The sequence below is a fragment of the Cucumis melo genome, chromosome 9, assembly GCF_025177605.1.
Source record: "Cucumis melo cultivar AY chromosome 9, USDA_Cmelo_AY_1.0, whole genome shotgun sequence".
Lineage (NCBI taxonomy): Eukaryota > Viridiplantae > Streptophyta > Magnoliopsida > Cucurbitales > Cucurbitaceae > Cucumis > Cucumis melo.
The window spans coordinates 8205177-8219222 of NC_066865.1; the positions used below are offsets into that span (position 1 = coordinate 8205177).

Sequence of the window (14046 nt, forward strand, 5' to 3'; positions counted from 1 at the left end):
TCTAATAAACAACATGTTTATAGTTCAACCGTTAAATATAAATCCCTCCCGGGCCAATGAGAAGAATAGAGCCCTTCGTTCAATTCATGTAGTTAGCATTTAAAGGAACACTCATCTACTTACTATAGTCAAGAAGGAGTGAATTTCATCCTGTAATATTATGTTTCCGACTTCTCATTCGGTCTTGTCCTTAAAATGGTAGGCTTATTGAGTCAACCAATTGACCACTCTCACCCACATAAATCAAAGGACAATCCCTCATGAACATGAATTCATAATACATTCAGGATTAATGCTAAGTTGCCTAGGCCATTCTATTAAAATAAAAATATAGCTAGTCAATGAAGTTTCATTTAGTGGTTACTATTTCACGGTTTGGTCTTATGCAAGCTCATTGCATAGGATACTCTCACTCACTTGTCACCTACATGAATGCATTGGATCATTGCGCTTGTATAAAATACATAGTAGGTTGTATCCATAGTTTTACCAAGTAAAGGTATCCAACCTTATCTCTATGTTATAGGTCTTGAATTGTATCTTGAACATTGATCTATGTATGATCCAAGACTCATTAGACAATCTAGGATGTTAGTTTATTGATTTTATAATTAATAAGACCATATTAATACTAAATAATCGATAACTTTTATTGAAATAATAATATAACATTTTATTGATAATGATCAATTATTTACCTTTACTACGTAGGAGTTTTATGAAACTCGTTATTTAAGTCTTTAACTTCAACCATTGCTTTACTTGTATAATAAATTGGTGGTTGAATTTCATTCTAATCTTTGACTAAAGCTGACACCAATAGTTCATTCTTGGAATGAGTTTTGCAAAAGGCACAGAGCCTAAGTATGTCTTTAGGTCCTTGAAAGCTCTCTCAAGAATAAGTGTTGGATACTTTACGGTGGAAGACAAATTAAAATTTGAATTTTGAGACTAACAAATAAGTTTATTTATTTAGACTAAAGTAAAAATTTAGATACTTTCCATTTGAATTAAGACTTCAAATTAAATGATGTTTCTTCAACAAATTTAAACTTTCATATATATTAAATTTAGTTATTTTATAATTTTTATTAATTTGAATGAGTTTTGTTTGATTTTGATCCAATAACAACTCAAGTTCACTTAAATTTGACAAATATTTTAATTTTTGTATCTTTTTTAATTTAGAGAGTTACTAAATTGTTAACCTATAAATAGGAATTGTGTTCTTCATTAATAATTCTAAATTGAAGAATTTTCTCCTTTCTTTCTTTTCATCTTAAGTTGAATTCAGAGCAAGTATTCAAGAGTTCTTCTAGGTCCCAAGAAGTTTGAAATTGTAGTCCTATTGGAATTAATTGTTGCATCCCACTAAGACAATTGTTGTAGTCAGATTGCAGTCCATGTAGAGGGAATAATTCTAAACTATGTTTCGAGTGTCCAAAGTAGGTTTTTTTTTAGGGTTTCTCAAGTCTTGAATTATTTTCATATCTAAGCATTGTAACATCGACTTACATTTAAGTTTGAATGATGTAAATTGTGTATATTGTTCCTAAGACATATACTTCCTCGCCCAGCAATATACTCATTCAAATTGAGGCTCTTTCCTCAAAATAAGCATCTATTTTAGTTCTAGTCACAAATATATCAAGTGACCCTACTATACTACTAAGACTTCGAATTTAAGATTGAGTTTTATTTAGATTAAGTTCCATCTTTCTCTGATGAATATAAAATCTTAAGAACTTTCTCGATCCTAATGCTACTTCAAACACACTTACTTGGATTTAAAAACTTTGAGAGTGTTTAAAAAGCTTCATTTGTCAACTTGGTTTGATGCTCTTTCCTATTAAATACCATCCACATATTCCTCCATATTTCTGGAATAAGTAGAGAAAATACAAAGATTTATCATTCTCTAATATTTGCATTAGTTCTCAACGTTTCATGTACATTTATTTCATTTAATTTAAAAATCTTGACAACAAGGCAACTGCGAGATCTTGTATAAAAAGCATAACAATACAATAGCTTCGATAACCGAGCCCATCAAGGTAATGGTGCCTCGATTTTGAGTTGAGTGAGACACCAAGAATACGATGTTATATGATACCGAACAACTGTATTTTGATATAAAAATTAGCATTTATTTGTTTTTAGAGGAAGTCATTAGTTGTTGATCTAACCAAAATTTCAAAATGTGACCTTAAAATTGTATGGATCAAATAGAAAATAACTCAAAAGAATACACTAATAGAACTTGCAATTAATAAAATTAAGAAGAAGAATGGAGAAGAGCCATGACAGGGGGAGGATAGGAACTGAAAATGGGGCACCAATTTCCATTCATACCCTTCTCCCTCATCTTCTTCCTTTTCGCTCTTCCTCATCAATTTGTTCTCTGCAAAACCTTGAAACGCGATGGTACTTTCTCTTCTCCTTCTTCTTTCCCACTCTTATCAAGCTAAATTCCGTTTAGTTTCACACTAGGGTTTTTGTTTTCTTGCAGTGAAAGCTTTGACTGAAATCAAAGCCTCTCTCGGCTGGAGAGTGGTGTATTCCTGGGTAGGAGATGATCCATGTGGTGGTTCTCACCTTCCACCTTGGTCCGGCGTTACCTGTTCCACCCAAGGAGACTACAGAGTCGTCACTGAATTGTAATTTCCAATTTTTTTTCTTCCTTTTAATTTAACCACTGAAATGTTCAGCTACTTTTTGACAAGTTTTGTTTCAGGACTAGTTTCATTTCTGTTTGTCATCATTTCTTTGCAGAGAAGTCTATGCGGTTTCTATTGTTGGACCCTTTCCTGTTGCGGTTACCAATCTCTTGGACCTTACTAGGCTGTGAGATTTCTTCTTTCCTTCATCTTCATTCCTATCTTTTTCATGTACCGATGAAATAATGAATGGGGAGATAGATTGATACTTTCGCCATTGTCGTTGAAAATTTCCGAAGAAAATATGATAATTCCAGGGCAGTTTGGGGAGATGATTTCGTTTATTTTTTCATTAATTTTACATTGTTTATGTTTTCTGATAATGAGAATTCCGTTTCCAGTTATATTCTAAAAAACTGCAGATACAATGCTTTCTTTATTTTGTTTTAAATTGTCAAAAAACAGTCTTGAAATCTTAGCCAAATTTTCATAATAAAAAACAAAGTTTTTTTAAAACTATTTATTTTAGTTCTTCAAATATGACTACAATTTTGAAAACAAATTGGAAAGTCGAAAAACAAAGAAAGATGTTAGCAAATGATTATAGTTTTTTTTTTCTCTATAATAACAACTTTCATAGAGAAAAAATGAAAGAATATAAGGGCATACAAGAAAACCAGCCCACCAAAACACCCGTACTAAAAGATGGAGACCAACTGAGTAAAATGTTACCAATGGAATAATTACAAAAGGTTTTCAAAATCGAAGTCCAAAGGGACACATGAAATCTAACCAAATCTCATTATGCTTCCTCTACCTATCAGGAAATGCCAGCTCCTCTAATCAGCAAATGATTAATCTTTTAAACAGAAACTTTATTCCAATGCAATTCCCACCGAGCGATGGGTAGAATCCTTTCCAGACTAGTTAAATACGCAAAAGAGTATTGTAAGTGATAGATTGTCCTTGCTCCCACGATCAATTAGTTCACTCTTTGTTACTCTGATTCGAATGGTGGCCTTCTGATGTACAAAGTAGCTTTGTTAGTAGCCAATTGTTGCATTTTCATCCATCTCAGTCGATGATTCAGTATATGGTTATTATCATCATTGCAGTTATGTAAACATCTCTTAAATCACATCTAATGTAAACTTTTCTTAGATTTATTAACTTTTGTTAGGATTTAAATGAAAATGGTTAAGGGGAGAATGGACTCCTATCTTCTTCAAGATGCTTACTATTTGTATGCCTGTGTTTGTTCTTATAACAGGGATCTTCATAATAACAAGTTGACTGGACCAATTCCTCCTCAAATTGGACGGTTAAGACGTCTCAAAATACTGTACATCCCTTGCACTTTTTTTCTGTGATTTTTCTGATTCCTTTTTATTTCAAGAGTTCAAAGTCCAATGTTTATGTGGATGGCATATTATTTTAGGAAATTAAAAAAGAAGAGGAAAAAAAAAAAACAGTTACAATATGGTTTCCTTTTTCGAGAAAAAAATGGCTTGCTAGACCGAACGTCAATAACGATTAACAAGCAATTACGTGCATGTCGTGAAGATTATGGTTCAAAAGTTTGGTTCGTTGCTGATCATTTGGTGATGTCTTATTTTAATTATGGTTTTTGCGAAATTCCGTTCACAGGAATTTAAGGTGGAATAAACTTCAAGATGTCATCCCTCCTGAGATTGGTGCACTAAAGAGCCTAACTCATTTGTAAGTAATTTTAATTTCGGGTATAAATTGTTTTACCAATTTCTAGCATTCTATTCACTCCTGTTGCAATTTTGAGCGTATGCAGAAATTTGGGTTTCAATAATTTCAAAGGAGAAATCCCCAAAGAACTTATTAATCTTCGTGAGCTCCGCTATCTCCATTTAAACGAAAATCGCCTTTCAGGGAAAATTCCTCCTGAACTGGGCACTCTACCCAATCTTCGTCACCTGTAAACTTCTGTTCTTTGGACCTTTTGTTTTCTTTACGGAAAGTTATGCATCGATTTTTAATGTTTGACATGTCATTTGGATTTAATAAAGGGATCTTGGCAACAACCATTTAGTAGGAACCATAAGGGAACTGATTCGCCTTGAGGGCTGTTTTCCATCACTCCGCAACCTGTAAGTTAATTGGAGCCAGGGCGTTTCATATTCAATTTTGTTTCGTTAAATGCTTCATCAACTAGTTTATTTCTATTTTCCATGTAGGTACATCAACAATAATTACTTTACTGGAGGAGTTCCATCACAGCTTGCAAACCTCACTAACTTGGAAATTCTGTAATTTTTTGATCTAAAAATGTGCGCTTTTGTTCTCAAGTATATTACATCAGTTTTATCTAAACATTTTGTTTTGTTTGTTTGGTTTAGGTACCTCTCCTACAACAAGATGTCTGGGATAATACCACCTGGCGTTGCTCATATACCTAAGTTAACTTATCTGTAAGTCTTTTCTTGATCCTTCTTCAGTTTTATTTGGTTGAATCTAACATTTCTCAGCTTGCAACTGTAAAGAAGTTACCGAGTGCAAATTTTTCTCTTTCTTTCAACTAACAACTAGCGATAATAAGGAATACAGTTCTTCATAAATTGTTTCCCAAAATAAAAAGTATGGATGGAAGCTATTAGTCGTATCCAATTGTGAAGATCCTGAAGAGTGATTTGCTTCCTTACATCAATAAAAGAAGTCTACAATGTACAGACCACTCTTCTGTTATAATTCTTTCCATTATCATCGTTTATTGTTATACACATCAATTTTTTTTTTCTTTACAAAGTCGGTGTCTGTGCAAGTATCTTCTTCGTATCATTTGTGTTTTGTTTTCCATTAAATTTTGTTTACCAACTGTGAAAATTTTAATTTTAGGTACTTGGATCACAACCAATTTAGTGGAAGAATCCCTGATGCCTTCTATAAACACCCATTCTTAAAAGAGATGTGAGTTAATTCTAAATTCAAAATTCATATCAATTTTCATTCTGTAGTTATTTTTCTCCAAGGTCTTGTTGTTGATAGGTACATTGAAGGAAATGCATTTCGGCAAGGTGTCAAGCCAATAGGTTTCCACAAGGTTCTTGAAGTTTCTGATTCTGAATTCCTTGTTTAATTAGTAAGTTGAACAGGGATCGTAGCACTGCTTTCACAGTGGATTTGATTCCCAGAGCATGGTAGGCATCTCGTTGAAATATTATCCTTGTGCAGAAGCTATGCTAATCTTTTTGTATCGTTTCATAATTATCTAATGCCTCCGAAGGGAGTAGAAGTCTTGTTTGTGTTTACACGTACATCCAAATAGCCAAAATCTGTATTGGGATGTTGTCTTTATTATAAACTTAATGGAAGAGCTAGGTAAAGGTTGGGATGTTTGTAATGTATATAGAAGCATGATGCGGTTGTTAGATTAAACTTTACTATAAACGATGTTCTTCATGTTAAGTGCTGTATCCTGGTTGTGTTTGGTTTAGCGGGACACTATTTGTAAAAGACAATTAAATTAAATGCTTTCTTTTTCCTTAACTAATGAAATGCTTTAGTTTTATATTACAGACAAATAGGGAAATTTTTCTCTTTTCCATTCAAATATGGACGGCTATATTAGACTTGAAGAAAGAATGAAGAAAAGGTTTAGATAATTTCTTGTTTTAACGTTTTTTGTTTTGGTTCGTTTTTGTCGCTATATTTTTTAAGAAAAGGTTTAGATAATATCTTGTTTTAACGCTTTTGGTTTTGGTTCATTTTTGTCGCTATATTTTCGAAATGTTCAACTTCACTTTTAGGGCATTTTGGTTTCCATATTTTCAAAATGTTCATTTTTATCTTTATACTTTTAATTTCGATTATACGGGTCCATGTACTAATGATCTGTTTGGTCTCTTCACTTCCTTTTTGTATTTTACTCTTGAGGGATCAAAATGACCACATCCTAAAGATTAAAGACTAAATTGAACAAAAGATGAAAGTAGTAAAAGTTTAATAAACTAAAGATGAAGTAGTAAAAGTTTAATAAACTAAAGATGAAGACGTGGGAATTAAAACAAACCAAAGCGAAAGATAGAATAAAGCATTCTCTAGAAATGATGCCTGAAATTTGATAGAATATGGTAAACTTTGACATTGTTTATATGTTTTAAATGAAAAATATACTATCCGAAGTTATAAGAAATGCATGGTTATATTATGGTAATTTTAAAATTATCAAAATCATTTATCATTGTTCGAAATTACTCTAAAACATGCATATAATATTCTAAATTAAATTGATATCAAATTTTATAATTTCAAGTATAAGTTTCATAGCATCAAAATTAAATTTGAAAAATTAAAAGCATGTTCTATAATGATTTCTAAAATGATAAAAGGTGATTTTAAGTGTCTTAAAATTACTCTCTAACATTCTTCTACTTAAAAATTTTCTATTTCGTGTTTAAATTGTAATACTAAAGGAGAGATAGAGATAGAGATAGTCTAAAGAATCTATATGTGGGAGTTTTTAAAGATCAATTTTAACCCATATTGAAATTGAATCATATAATTCAGTTCATTCCTCTTTTACTTCATTCAAATTTCCAACGATGGTTTGTTTGGTTGGCTGTCCGGATTTTGAATTAAATTTTTAAGTTGTTTTCGACAACTATTATGGATATTGTATTCCAACCCATGCTAATTTTGAAAACCATTTTTTTTTAATAATTCTCAGAGTCTCTAGAATCTGAATTCAAAGTTTTAAAATCTCAATAGAAGTGGTCTTCTAAAAAAATATAACAAAGTGACAAAATATTTACACTCTACAAATGTCTCATCAATCACGACGTCAACAACACGCACGTAATATATTTGATACAAGATCATTTAGATTTGACTATAGTTTGGTACACGATCATTTAAATTTGGTCGTTTAGATTTGGCTACAATTTATTTTTTCAATTTTATCGTTTAATTTTGCTACACAATCGTTTAATTTTGCTACATTTAAATTTGGTACACGATCGTTTAGATTTGGCTAAAAAATTTAGTACATGATCGTTTAGATTTGCCTAAACGATTTTTTTTAATTCTTTTGGTACACGATCGTTTAGATTTGTTCAGACGATGATTTATTTTTTTAAAGGATCGTTTACATTTGGCTACTCCAGTCTAAATGATTTTTGTCAAGATTATTTATACATGATGTTTTAAATTTTGTTATTTTTTGTACATGGTCGTTTAGATTTTGTTACTCAAATTTAAACGATGTAAAAAAAGAAAAGGAAAAGGAGAAAGACATGGAAAGAAATCGCAGCGAAAAGAAAGACGAAAGGGCAAATCTGAAATATATAAAAAATGACTAACATGAGTTTTGTTACACTAGCCATAAATAGTTTGGTGTTTTGTTACATTTATGAAAATTACTCTAAAAGCATTATAGTATTTAATGTTATAAAATCAATTATTTTTGTTAACATAAAATATGTATTAACAATATTTAATATATTTATGATGGGCACATTTACAAATAAAAATAATGAGTTAAAATATTTACAAAATAAAATAAATTTTTAAATTCTATCAATGATATATATCGATAGATATTGATAGATTTGATAGATATTTATACTAATCTATCGTGTATATCTTCGATAGAATTTGAAATTTTGTTTTATTTTACAAATATTTTCAATATTTTTGTCATTTACGGTAATTTTCCTTTATGAATAACTATTGTTGACAACTTTTTCAATATATTTTACATGATCATTAGCTTAGGATTGACGTAGGATTGAATTGATATTTTCATGTCATGAAAAACTGACAAAACATGATAAGAATAAAATAATAAAATGTTAATAATGTGAAAGTAATTTAAATGATATGAATTTTAATTCATTAATAAATGTAAAGTATTAATTATTAATGAGGAAGTTACCAAAAATAGTGTAATTTTAAAGGGCATTACATGTTTTTGGGATTGGTTTTGAAAAAGTGGAGTTTTAGGATAAATTAGGAGGTGAGTACTCCAATTTGCCCTTCAGGTAAAAAAAAAAAAAAAACTATAAAAACACAAAAGACTTAAACATGCTTCTTAGGAAGGAAAAAAGTGTAAATAAACTAACATTTGTAGAATTTTTGAGAAGATTCTTCCTTGTTATTCTCCAAGTAAAGAATCATAGAGTTGTGGGCTTCTGTAATTTTGGTGACGAAATTTTTTTTTTGAGAGAATTATGTTTCTTTTTGGAATGCTGAGAGATCGATAAGATAGAGCACCCAAGATAAGATTTCTCTTTATCTTTTTATATCAAATTTAACCATTGATATCGATATGGAGGGGGAAGTTATCAAATATATGTATTGGGAAATCGCATTAGATGACAAAAAAGTTTAGAAAAAAAATTCATAGCACCTTTTTTTTTTTTCTTTTTGCATTTTGTGAATATAACAAATATGACAATTAATTAATGATATAAGACAGTTATGAGACGGTTATCAGAGGGCTATCAAAAGGTTATCCGCTTTTAAATTTGCTACTCTTACAATTCAGAAAATGTGGTGAAATGGGTTCTATTATCATAAATTTCTTTTCTATTTTTGCAAACACCCCACATGTATTCTTGCAGTGCTATCACTAAATGCATTCCATCACTATCTCCTAAAATGAAGAAAAGGTTAATTTTAAACCAAGAAGGGAAGAGAGATATTTTCAAAAAGATAATTTAATAATAATAATAAGTTTAAAAAATGGTTCTTTTAAAAAATATAACAAAGCGACAATTTTTACGGTGTATAGAACATTTTCAAAAACGGAAAAAGCTTAGAGCCCTACTATGTAAAATACCAAAAATGCTCCATCAACCACGTCGTCAACAACGCACGCGTAATATATTTGCGATCGTTTAGATTTGACTATTGTTTGGTACGCGATCGTTTAGATATAATTATAATTTATTTTTTCAATTCTATCGTTTAATTTTGTTACACGATCTTTAAATTTGATCGTTTAGATTTGGGGACCTAAATCTAAACGAATTTGTTTTTAAACTTTGGTACACGATTTTTTTAATTTTTTTGCTACATAATCGTTTAGGTTTCTCTAAATGATAATTTATTTTTTTTACACGATCGTTTACTTTTTTTTACACGATCGTTTATATATGGCTACTCCAATATGAATAATTTTTTTTCAAGATTCTTTATACAGGATCTTTTATTTTTTCTACATGATCATTTACTTTTTCTACATGATCGTTTACATTTGGCTACTCCAATCTAAATGATCTTTTTCAAGATTCTTTATAGACGATCTTTTATTTTTTTACACAATCGTTTACTTTTTTTTACACGATCGTTTACATATGGCAACTCTAATGTAAATTATTTTTTTAAAATTCTTTATACACGATCTTTTATATTTTGCTATTTTTTGTATACAGGCATTTGGATTTGGTTACCCAAATTTAAACGACGTAAAAAAAAGGAAAAGAAGAAAGATGATGGAAAGAAATCATAGCGAAAAAAAGAAAAGAAAAGAAGAAATACGATGGAAAGATTAAATGACTAAGAAAAAGAATCAGAAAAGAAGAAAGATGATGGAAAGAAATCGCAGCAGAAAAAAAGAAGAGGAAAAGAAGAAATACGATGGAAAGAAATCACAGCAGAAAAAAAAAAAGGAAAGACGATGAAAGAAATCGTAGGAGTAAGACAATGAAAGAAATCACGAGGAAGAGAAGAAAGATGAAAGAAATCACGAGGAAGACAATAAAGGTGGAAGAGCAAACCTGAAATATTTAAAAAATGGCTAACTTTATAGGCTTTGTTACATGGGTCATAAATAACTTGGTGTTTTGTTACATTCATGGAAGTTTCCTTTAAAAAAATCCAAAAATTGAAAAATAAAAGAATGAGAAAATGAATTTTAAGAAATATTGTTATAGTTAAAGTAAGAGTATATTTAGAATGACTTAGAAAAAAGGTTATTCAAAAGTGCATTTTTATTTGAACACTTTTGATAAATAATTATTAAAATAAAAATGCAAATGTGTTTGGCAACCCTCTTTTAAAGGTGTTTTTATTGAGAACTTTCAAGTTTGATTGAGAGTGATTGGAGGTTGGTTGGCTTAGGTCATCGAAGTTGGTTGCCGAAAGTTTGCTTGTGGAGTCACTGACAATGGTGTTCAAAGATTGGTTAGCAATGGGCATCGAAAGTGGTGTATGAAAGTTATCCGACAAACTTCACAATCCTTGAAACAAACACCTACTTAGGACTGAAGAATATAGTAACTAGTGTCATTTGAAATTTTGGTCCTAATCTTCGACTAAAACTAAGTCTTACCCAAAAGGAGTAGACTATTATAACTCATTCCACCTCGCATGTCCATATAGACTTTAAAGTTAAAATCGTTTGATATAATGTTGATATGTTGATTGATATGAGATATATTGCTGATATACTATTAACATTCTCAAAAGTTGTTTGATATGTGTTGATATACTGCTGCCATATTATAGTTGTTTGATATGTACTTAAATACATTTTGATAAACTTGAAATTCTTTGATATCTTGCATACTTCTTTTGATACAATTTTACAACTTCTCCATTATGATATTCATATATTCTACCTAAACATTTAAGTTAATTATTATCCAAATTGCAAAACACAAAGCCAACACTCGTTTTTGAAGCAAAAGCAGTAAATGCTCCAAATATTTTAAAAACAAATGAAGTAAAAAATATAAATTCAACAAATATTAATAACCCTTAATTAATAAAAAAAAATCTAAAATATAATATATACATTTTAATTGAAAATGATTAAATAATTAGTATTAAGTGAGTTAATAAGTAGGTGTGAGAAAAGGTTAAACTCGAGAGGATACATGAACATTGAGGCTTCTAGATCTATGATTGACGAATTTCAAGGATTAGTCAATTGATACAGTTAGTCCATTACAAAATCAACACCCTATGATGTGTCTCTACCTCAGTTTCATCTAATTTGTCACCCTTTACTTCTTTCTTTAGTTTAGGTCTTTATAAACAATAAGCGTCCTCAATAAAATTGGAAAGATTTCTGCGGTGACTAAAATAATTAATCACCTAATCTCCGAAGGATGATAATCAATCTCGAATAGTTTACTATATTATAATTTGACGTGTGCGTTTGTACGAATCAATATCCAATGTGAGCGGTCGATATTGTACCTTCAAGATCAGCTTCAACAATTTGTTTGTTCAACTCTTCCAAAACCAAGTGTATATTACCAATGTAGCGGTGTGTCTTTTCCCCTGCAATGAATTCATTGACAACCCCATTTACTTTGATAGAGCTGCAACCAGGTACCTTCTCAACCCCTTTCAACTTCATCATATTCCTCACTCTTTTAGCATCCTCATGCTTCCCCAAAGCAGCATACATATTTGAGAGCAAAACATAAGCCCCACTATGCCTTTCCAGTTGGAACAACCTCTCAGCAGCAACCTCTGCCTGCTGCGTTTGCCCATGCTTGCAGCAAGCACTTAGAAATGCTCTCCAAGCCACTGCTTCCTCTGAAGGGTTGGCTGTTTTAGGAAGCCTTAGAATCACTGCCTCTGCTTCCTCAAACCGCCCAACTCGACTCAGCAGGTCAATTACACACCCATAATGTTCACTCTTTGGCTCAATTTTGTGTATTGTAGACATTCTATTCCATATCCTTATACCTTCATCGACCATACCTGAGTTGCTACAAGCAGCCAAAACGGCTATGAAAGTAATGTTGTCAGGCTTTATTCCAGCCTTTTCCATCTCCATGAAGAGTTTGATTGCACCTTCTCCATCTCCGTCCATTGCCATTCCTGAAATCATTGCGTTCCAACAAACATTATCTCTCTGGGACATTTCATTGAAAAGGTACTTAGCGAGGTCCAAATGCCCACATTTTGCATACATATCTATTAGTCCAGTTCTCACTCGCAGAGTTAATGACAATCCTAGCCGACCCAAATACCTATGAATCCAAATCCCAGTATCAAGAGCTCCCATATGAGCACAAGCACTAAGGATTGTCACAATTATGGCTTCATCAGGCTCTACTTCAGTCAGCTGCATCAGACGGAACATGTGAAGCCCCTCCTTAAAGCAATTGTTCTGCACATACCCAGATATCATAGCACCCCATATCCCTGTATCTTTAACCGTAGCCATGTCAAACAACTCTCTCGCAGTGTCAACATCACCCATATTTGCATACCCATAAATCATAACCGTCCATGACACAGCACTTAACTCAGGCATTTCATCGAACACTTGTCTTGCACTTGTCATTTTGTCAAACGAGCGGTACATAACAAGCAAAGAATTACCCACAAATTCATCCACTGCAAACCCCAATTTTATAGTACAAGCATGAATGGACTCTCCAAGGTGAATATTAGTCATCCTCGCGGAAGCCTTTAGAACGTAAGGAAGAGTATAAGTATCAGGGTGGATCCCATTTCGAAACATGGCAGAGAAAACAACAATGGCGTTGAGAAATTCACCTCGAAGCAGAAGGGCTTTGATCATGGTGTTGCAGATGCAAATGGTGGGGTGTTGAATGTGTTGGAAGAGCTTGAATGCATGAGAAAGACTGCCATTTCGGGATTCTGCACAAAAATTCAACAATTTGCTCAACACGAAATTGCTGTTATGGAGGCCAGATGTAAGAACCTGGGCATGAGCTTGCTTTAGGTGGTTCATATTGATGCATTTTTGGAGCAACAAGAGACATCTCTTAGAACTACTTGACATGGGGAAACATCTGATTCTGAATCTGAATCTGATTCTGAATCTGATTCTGATCTGAATTCTTCTTAAATTATACAGAAATGTAAAGACAGATTCACAATACTCTGCCGAAGAAAGAGGGAAATCATCAGAAATAGCAAATTTAAGGTTTTACATGGCACCTTTCAAAATTCGTTCAAATACCATTTTTTTTCTTCGTCCACGTTGTTAGATATCTTGATTAGATTTAGTTAAATTTTATTTGCTTTTTTTTTTTTTACTTATCCATAGTTTTGCTAACATTTTGCCTAATCTTTTCAAAACAACTCTTACAAATTTCTCCGAATTCAGTTAAGTTTTACTGAATATTACAACCAATTATAACGTAATTTTTCATAATTTCAGTTTTATAAAATTACATGAACTCCCAAAATTTCAAGTGAGTTTTTTAATTATCAAAGTAGATTTTCTTTATTGATTCATACTCAAATTCTGCTAATAAGATTTAGGATATATATATATAGAATGTTGTTTCAATTTTATCCAAACATATCCAATTTCAGTTTTTAATATTTCCTAAATTTTGAGAAAGTTCAGATATATAGAACTGGATGTTATTTTGTAGAATTAACACGTAGAACCACGTCTAATCTCCCCAAATTCTTCACCAAA

General features: G+C 31.4%; 2 protein-coding genes and 1 non-coding gene across 3 annotated transcripts; 1 reads left to right on the top strand and 2 right to left on the bottom strand.

Moving 5' to 3' along the window:
* Nucleotides 1-2255: 2255 nt before the first annotated feature.
* LOC103503326 (leucine-rich repeat receptor-like serine/threonine-protein kinase At1g17230) lies at nt 2256-6173 on the top strand. The gene is made up of 11 exons (XM_008467482.3): nt 2256-2424; nt 2510-2657; nt 2773-2844; nt 3928-3999; nt 4305-4376; nt 4462-4605; nt 4697-4777; nt 4865-4936; nt 5027-5098; nt 5523-5594; nt 5673-6173. The coding sequence occupies exons 1-11, from the start codon at nt 2328-2330 to the stop codon at nt 5761-5763; spliced, it is 993 nt and encodes a 330-aa protein (XP_008465704.2). The 5' UTR covers nt 2256-2327; the 3' UTR covers nt 5764-6173.
* LOC127151077 (U6 spliceosomal RNA) lies at nt 5816-5915 on the bottom strand. Its single transcript, XR_007823816.1, has one exon. It is a non-coding gene; the product is annotated as a U6 spliceosomal RNA (small nuclear RNA).
* A 5330-nt stretch (nt 6174-11503) lies between the features above and the next one.
* On the bottom strand, nt 11504-13726 carry LOC103503327 (pentatricopeptide repeat-containing protein At2g20540-like). Its single transcript, XM_017047952.2, has one exon. The coding sequence runs from the start codon at nt 13396-13398 to the stop codon at nt 11800-11802; it is 1599 nt and encodes a 532-aa protein (XP_016903441.1). The 5' UTR covers nt 13399-13726; the 3' UTR covers nt 11504-11799.
* Nucleotides 13727-14046: the final 320 nt, after the last annotated feature.

What these genes read in the sequence shown, in the direction of transcription:
- LOC103503326 (XM_008467482.3), top strand. Translation starts at nt 2,328, where the DNA reads ATGGGGCACCAATTTCCATTCATACCCTTCTCCCTCATCTTCTTCCTT. An exon ending in CTAAAGAGCCTAACTCATTT is followed by an intron (nt 4,377 to 4,461) that starts GTAAGTAATTTT and finishes GAGCGTATGCAG; the next exon opens with AAATTTGGGTTTCAATAATT. An exon ending in CTCACTAACTTGGAAATTCT is followed by an intron (nt 4,937 to 5,026) that starts GTAATTTTTTGA and finishes TGTTTGGTTTAG; the next exon opens with GTACCTCTCCTACAACAAGA.
- LOC103503327 (XM_017047952.2), bottom strand. Translation starts at nt 13,398, where the DNA reads ATGTCAAGTAGTTCTAAGAGATGTCTCTTGTTGCTCCAAAAATGCATC.